General features: G+C 37.2%; 1 protein-coding gene across 1 annotated transcript; it reads left to right on the top strand.

Moving 5' to 3' along the window:
• Nucleotides 1-2,946: 2,946 nt before the first annotated feature.
• On the top strand, nt 2,947-4,379 carry LOC117621400 (mitogen-activated protein kinase kinase kinase 18-like). The gene has a single exon (XM_034351845.1). The coding sequence runs from the start codon at nt 3,207-3,209 to the stop codon at nt 4,284-4,286; it is 1,080 nt and encodes a 359-aa protein (XP_034207736.1). The 5' UTR covers nt 2,947-3,206; the 3' UTR covers nt 4,287-4,379.
• Nucleotides 4,380-8,210: the final 3,831 nt, after the last annotated feature.

Here is an 8,210-nt window from a genome sequence, read left to right as displayed (position 1 = left end):
CCCAAGAATTGGCAACGGCAGCAGCAGAGCCACTAACCCAGCTGCCGACGATGAAGATCAAGACCCATCGTGCCTAGCCCTCAAGAGGACTGCCACTGCAGACGCCGACAACTGCTTCAGTGGGTGGCACTACTCCCGTATCATCCACGTCTCGAGGGCCTCCGGCTACAAAGATCTGCACAACAAGGTGTGGACTTCAAAGGGGCTCAGAGACCCATCTCCATGCGAGATCCACCCCTAGACCGCCTCCTAATGCCATCATACATACAACCACCCCATCCCCACCCGAAACTGATGCTAGTTTGGGTCTCAAGGTAGGTGAGAGAAGGTTGTGCAATCTAAGAGAAAGTGCCATTCTTGATAGTTTTTGTTTGCACAGAGAGAGAGAGAGAGAGAGAGAGAGAGAGATGGCAATGAAGAAAACTTCAGATGAAAGGAAGGCGTTGAAATATTTGAAAGGCAGATGGGGAAGAAGACCTCATCTGCCCAAAAATAGAGCACAACCCAAAGGAGCCCATGAAGCTGACTATGAGCCCATCTCAAGATCAAACCAAGGCTGAGTCATGGTTGTTCAAACCAAAACCTGGCAGTGTCTTCCCTGTGAAGAAGAGGTTAGTGAAGAGGATGATGTTTGATCAAATTGTCCAATGCTTTTGCTCTGTTTCAGATTATTCTAATAGTCCTCAGCAACTGCTGCTGGAGCCTCTGAAACCACCACATCATCAAACCCCAACAAGGTCATCAACAACCACGTTTACCGAAGCCCACCACCACAGATATGGAATGATTTTCTGTTTCTGTTTCTGCTGCTGGAGTATTTCAATTTTCTGTTGTTAATTTTATTTTATTTTATATTTATTTTTAATGTACAAAATGACTATTTTGCCCTCATTTTTAACAGCAAATTGAATGAAATGTTGTGTATTTAGATGGAGGGGGGAAATTAACAAGAAAAAAAGTTCGCATCCTTAATTTTCTTTTAAAAAAAAGAGTAAGGGGTTATTTGAAAGTTAGGTACAAGTTTAGAGGGCAAATAACTAGTATACTCTTATTTTGATATTAGATGTATAGTATTCTCATTGGCTAATAACCAACCAAATAAGGATTTTTAATTTGAATTTTGGTAGAACTTTGAAGTTATTGATTTTTGGGTTGTAATTATTAATTTATTAGTTACTAAACTTTGAAGTTTGATGGCATATCAAATTTTAAGATGATTTGATGTGCTAGAAAATTAAAAATAGGCTTTTTATTACAAATGATCCTTTACATTTACCAAATTATTGCGAATTGTCCTTCAGGTTTTTTTGTGACACTAATAGTCCTTCAGGTTATCATCCACCCATCAAAATAGTGCTTCTGTTAGTTTATGTTAAAATTGAAGTTAAACTCACGTGCTCATCCTGCTTTTTGAAATATAATCTCATCATTCCACTCAACCTTCGACCAAATCCAACTGTTAGAACCCTTTCCCTCCATTTCCTCATTGTTCTTCCATTTTGGCACCCCTATAGGATATAACCAACCAAAAAAAGTAAACTTTTGAAGAAATCGAAACAATCCAAGCTCAAGAGAAAGACCAACAATGGAGAACTCCAGAGAAAGACCAAACTCATGGATCAATTTGAAAAATAGAAGTCCTGCAAATTCATTATTCATGGCACATCAAATACAGAGTCCTCAAAAAACTATTGAACCACATCAGTACTCAAAAAACCAGTGCACCACATCGAAGACATCAATCTTGAGCAAGTCCTAACACAATATATCAAAATGAACTTCCCAAATCCTAACACAAAACATCGAAATGAACTTCCCATACAATACATCAAAATGAACTTCCAAGTCCTAACTCAAACTCTCCATGGTGTTCCTCTTTTTGCTGGGTTTGTGGTTTCGTGCCTTGGTTTGATGAAGAATGTTGTGAAAGAGGAGGCTGTGAACCCACTCTTGGTACCGATGTATGAGATTGTAAAGTTGTTGTCCTGTTATGGCCTCCTATTGCCACCTAAACATACTAATATACTAGTAAAATGCCAAAGAAAATGATATTATATTTTGACCATAGAAAAAATGACATATGAAAGTGAAAGAACCTTTAACTGTTGTTTCCTTTGCCTAACTGGCTTATCTTTGGGTTCCTTTCGCCCAATTTGAGGTTGCAAATCAAATCTCAACATTATTATGAATAATATACAAGGTCTCACCTGTTTATAACTTTTTATATTGAAATGAAATGTGCAAAGGAATTTTATACTTGTTTGGTAGCTATATTTGGGCTAGAGGTCCCACTGGAACCCCAAATAGAGAGGAAGGCCTGATGAGGAAATAGAAGGAAAAGTTTATATACTGCAGTTTAGAGCGTCAAAATGGAGGGCCGATGAAGAAATGGAGGGAAAGGGTTCTGTCAGTTGGGTTTGGTCAAAAAGGTTGAGTGGAATGATGAGATTATATTTCAAAAAGCAAGATGAACACGTGAGTTTAACTTCAGTTTTAACAGAAACTAGCAGAAGGACTATTTTGATGGGTGGATGATAACCTGAAGGACTATTAGTGTCACAAAAAAACCTAAAGAACTATTCATGATAATTTTGTAAACATGAAGGACCATTTGTGATAAAAAGCTTTAAAAATATATAGCAAGCTATGAGAAAAGTTTCTTATAATATGATTGATTTGATTACCTATTTCAGTTATTAAAAAGAGAAAATTTCTCTATAATGTATATAAACAAATATATATTTTCTCAATTGAAATTGCTCATCATATTGCAAGTGCTTCGCTTTTCATAATGGTGACTCTTTGCAGTTGGTTTGAAGGATTGCCTCATATTAATAAAGGTATATTTTTTGAGAATTATATATATATTTTTTATGAACCAATAAATAGATTTTATTTCATAAAAATAAAAAACGTATTTGCAAAAGATTTTTTTGCCTACAATTTTGTCTTTTTATGGCAGCTGGCTAGGTTAGTTTGCTGTCGTTGTCAAAGTAAAAATAAATAAAATAAATAAATTTGTAACTTCACGCTTATTGGCGCACTTAAAACCCGACCGTTGGAGAAAGAAACTTCATTTCCTCAAACCCTAATCCCCAATCGTTCATCTTCCTGTTCTCCGAATCAAGAATTCGAGTGTAGCCGCTCATTCTCAGTTACAATTCCAATTAACCCAAGAAATATTTTGTATTTTCTGTGAAGAACTCATGAAACGGAAGGCAGAGCAAGAATTAGAAGAAAGAGGGAAAAAGCAGAGGATGTGGTGGGGTGATGGAAATCAGTGGGAGAGAGGGGAGATGATCGGAGAAGGAAGCTATGGGTCTGTTTTTCTTGCTTTTTGGAAAAAACCCCTTTGGGAGCTTAATCTAAATGATACACCTCCAGCTCCAGTCATGGCAGTCAAATCTGCTAAGCTCTCTGATTCAGAATCCATTCAGCACGAGGCAGGCATTCTATCTGATTTTATAGGGTCCCCTTTTGTGATTCAGTACTTGGGTGAAGAAATCACAACCATTGATGACACAGGTGAAGAAATATTCAACTTGGCTTTGGAATTTGCTGCTGGAGGAACCCTTGATGGTCTGATTCAGAGCTATAGAGGTCATGGGCTGCCTGAGTCTGATGTGAGAAGCTACACAAGGTGCATACTTGAAGGGCTTATACATATTCACAATTGTGATTATGTTCACTGTGATTTGAAGTCGGAGAACATCCTTCTTGTTCCTAGTGATACTAGCACCAGTGGTAGTTCTAGTTTTGTGGCCAAGATTGCTGATTTCGGATTGACTAAGAGCACTAAAGATGATATGGATGGATGGAGAGGCGCTCCTAGGTATACAGACCCAGATACTTTGATTGATAATGTGCAGAAGCAGTGCCCTGATATTTGGTCTCTTGGTGCTATTGTGCTTGAGATGTTAACAGGCAAGCCCCCCTGGGATGTGGAGCCTGATTCGACACTTGATGATTTCCTGGACATGGTTGCTGGGGAAATAACTCCCAAAATCCCTACTGAAATCTCTGGTTTGGCAAGGGATTTTCTTATGAAGTGTATTATAGTCAACTCATGGGAAAAGTTTACCGCTCAAAAGCTCCTACTTCATCCATTTGTACAGGAGCCACAACCATCTGAACCAAGTCATGCCAAGGTGAAGGTGCTTAGCTCATCTTTGGGCTCTGAAGATGGTGCCTCTTGCTTCAAACCAATTGAAGATTACCGCACAAACTCTGCCCCTGTTCCCAGAATTCAGCCCTCACCGGGTTTTGAGATACCAGCTGGACTATAGAAATTGAGGTTCTATTTCACGATACAAACCTTACGATTCTTTATTCTTTTTTTATTTGTAAAGTTGATCGCTTGAAATTATTCATTTCAAGGTCATAACCACGAAATTGTACAAAATTATTCAAACATATATACGAGTTGTTCTTTACTTCTGCCAATCCTGATTTCTTTTCACTTGTATTAGTCCTTATTTTTGTTGCCTGTTTAGAATGACTGAGATTTATCCAAAAGATAGATTGAGTAATATTTGTAACAGTAGAGATCTGATCCAAGCACAAAGAACTTTTTGAGTGGCAAAACTGCTTTAGTTGTACCAGTTGGACCAGTTTTATTTTCTGATCATTCTGGTTAAACCAGTTTTTTGTTTGTTCGAGAACCACAAAGATGCCTACCTTTGTTTGTTTGTTTGTTCTAGTTGTTGTTTACTTATGCTAGTCCTGATTTCTTTTTACTTTTATGAGTCCTGATTTTTGTGTAGTTTTATTTTCTTTAGTAGTGTGTGCAGGTTCGTAGTTGTGAGATTATTATAATTCTGCTTCTAGGATATTAATCAGTTGAATGATGCAAGTTTGTAACTATTATAGCCCTGAGTTCTTTTTATTAGTCCTGTTTTGCCTAATTCCAGAAAAGGAATGGTGTCAGATTGGCTACTTGTACAGTCCCTTGAAATTCCATTGCACACACCGCAAGTGGCAAGTTTATAATTAAGCTACCAGCTAGGATTTAAATCTGATACGGTGTTGGAACCATTTGAATCTTCTGGACTCTCAATGTATACAGGTTTGACAAAAATTTGGAGCAACTCAGGATCTCCTTGGTTTGATAGTTTTGGAATGGGGCAGAATAGTATCTTGGCTTACAGATGTAGTTGGTCCATCATTTTACCATTTGTGTGTTTGTTAGGTCCTTGTTTTGCTAGTTTTGGCTTACAGATGGGTGTTCCCTTCATTTTATTATATACATTCTGGCTTTGTATTTTAGTCTTCCTATTGTTCAGGAGAGACTTTTTGCAGAATCCATTCAATGCCATTTTCCTATTTTTTTGTGATTTCTTTCTTCCTCCTCTTATAATTTACCATTTCAATTACTTTACTTATGCATAATCCATGTCTAGTTTTTGTTTACTTTAACTAGTCCTAATATTGCAGAAACTGAGGTCTTAAACCATTTGTTCAACAATGCCTAGAATTTAAATACTCATCATCCACTAGTTTGAAATTAAGTCATTTGTTAATCAATTAGAGTTGCTTCTATAGAATCACTGAGATTTATCCAAAAGGTAGATTACATTGTCTACATCTGTCTTTTTTTGGTCGAATCATCTATATCTTTGTCTAAGTATGACTAAACAAACATACTTAGAACTAATAACTAAAACATTGACAAGTAAAAGGGCTATCTGCTTTCCATCGAGGAAGAAGACATGGATGGTGTTTTCTTCTCTTTATTTTGTTTTCCTTTGTCATCTCTATGCATTCTACATTTTGGTCGATCTTCATGCTTCAGCCATTCAACTTTTTCCTTAATGAAATTTCCTACCAGACAATTCCCAAGAAGAATAGGAAGGTTGGCTGCAATGCAGAATTGAGTTAGCTCTAGCATTGTCAATATCTATCTATCTTTGTGCAATATATATGTATTGTCACATACTAAAAACAGGCTAACCATCATGACTTTAGGTATGGGGTGATATCCTGATGAATTCAAATATCTGACTTTTAGTTCAATACCTTGTTTGCTTAGCTCGGCCCCTGACTACAAAAGCATATGCTACACTGTGTGATGTGCTGGAACTTTTTGTTTCACTTTTAATTATCATAAATTCACTTGCCTTTGTTCAAAGCATAAGAAAAGTTGTATAGTTAGGAATTTGGCCTGTATAGAGTTGGCGTTTTAAAAATTACAAAGATGATAGATGTCTTCGAGATTATATGAGACTAATTTGTGGGTTCTTTTATTAGCGGAAGGGAGGTCGTTGTCCCTGTATATCCGGGTAAAAGCAATGTGGTATGTGTAGCATTTGATCAAAATTGATAAACATTGTTGGCTAAATTCCTAACAACTTAACCTTGGAGTCTCTTGACCCAAAAAAAATAATCTTGAAGTCTTAGTAGTTGTCTAATATGGCGTCAGAGGACTGGTTGCACAACGTGATGAGTTTGAAACCTCCAACCCCATTCCCTTGTTCTTTGTTGGTTTGCAAGGTGCAGTAGCGGGTGGGGCTATACCTATATGTTTCCATGTGTCCTATCTCTTCACTTCTCTACTTACAAGATGAGGCTGCACGTGGGGGAGGGTGTTAGCTAGACACCCATTCCCTAAAAATTTAAGCTTTTTGGTCCAGTGCTTGTTTACCAGTTCTAATGCAGTAAGATTGATATGACCAGCACAGCAAAGTGTTAGTTGCATACAAAAATGTAATATTTCGAACAAGGACAGTGCACAGCATTTATTCCGAGTTACGTACACAGTCGAATGATCTGACTGAATCTTCATGACAAGCTTAAGTTTTTATTATGGTTTAAGCCTTTACTTCTCATGCATTTTTATTTTCTGAATACTAGTAGCTCAAGTATCTTGTAGGGTGTCTTAACCAATTTATTGAAAATTTTCGACCATTGTTCGATAAAATTTTACAGGTCACTGGGGCTGCCTGGTACTTGTTAGCTGTAGAGTGCTATGACACATGCTGGCGGGGAGGCTTGTATTGAAATTAAAAAATGTAGGATAAACTACTTGTACTGTGGCACTTGTGAAAATGTCCCAGGATACAAAGAATGGTCAGATATCAGAGTGGATATTCTTATTAAGAGCTGCACCGCTGAAGGTGACAATCCACCATTTAATTTTGGAATCTTTACAGAGGCTATAAGTTCAAAAGGTCATTGCATCCACAGAAATTTTCTCCAAATTTTTGTTCTGCTTGAGGTATTATACTCTGATATATGTATGCTATAGCTGATGTTCTAATTCCAGGAAAAAGTGAGTAATTACACCATTCTTTTTATTTATACTTTTTTTTTTTTCCTGCTGAGATTAGTTCAACTTCATTTTCACATTGCAAGCCTCCTTGCTGTTACTGCCTGTGGTGATGATACCACAGACTACAGATGAGTCTCCATATGGTATGCATAAGATTACAGGCTACCACAGACTACAGAAGGTTACAGGCTAGCTAGTCTAGTAGCAAGAGCACCCTGAGCATGTTGATGGATATAGGGCCTCTGTGGTTCAAATCCTAGTAGCTTATAAGCTCGAAACATAATGAGGCAGAGAGAGGCTGAAACAAGCTTCATTAATGGTAAAGTAATGAACCAACTGTATCACTAAGTAAATTGAACAAGTAGAAGAAGAGGAAGAAATAAATCACAATTATCTGGAAAAAGAAAAATGAATTCGATTCTGTAAAAACAAGAAAGCCTCTCCTATAAACATAAAAGACCAAGGCCAACAACAGATATAAAGCAAGTCAAAAACTAATCCAGAATGTAACAAGCATCAGCTATGGGAAAATCCCTTGCATAGCAGCAAGTACCAACCAAAACAGCTGTTTTAATAAGAAGTAGCAAATCAAATAAAGTGTACACTCATTAGGGAGAGTGAATCTGCATCAGAAATTGGACAGAAACTTGAGTGATTGCATAGTTCTGTCATTATAAACTTGAAGCTTTGAAATGGTTAACTGCAATTAAGGGATAGTTAAGTGAGCAATCTTCCACCATCCCGGAATTAGGCCAAGCAATAAAAGGACAAATAGTCCCAAATTTGCTGCAAATCTTTGTGACACTGCAGAAGCAGAGTCTAGATTATTGAAATAAGTCATTAGTCATCTGATCTAAATCCTAGTAGCTTAATTAGGATTAGGTCGCAACTACTGGCGTGTGCACCTTGTTAGAGCTAATAAAGCACAAAGAAATCAGGGCAA

The sequence above is a fragment of the Prunus dulcis genome, chromosome 3 (assembly GCF_902201215.1).
Source record: "Prunus dulcis chromosome 3, ALMONDv2, whole genome shotgun sequence".
Taxonomy (NCBI): Eukaryota; Viridiplantae; Streptophyta; class Magnoliopsida; order Rosales; family Rosaceae; genus Prunus; species Prunus dulcis.
The sequence above is the reverse complement of the archived record's forward strand: the minus strand, read 5'-3'. Positions and strand labels throughout refer to the sequence as shown.

What these genes read in the sequence shown, in the direction of transcription:
- LOC117621400 (XM_034351845.1), top strand. Translation starts at nt 3,207, where the DNA reads ATGAAACGGAAGGCAGAGCAAGAATTAGAAGAAAGAGGGAAAAAGCAG.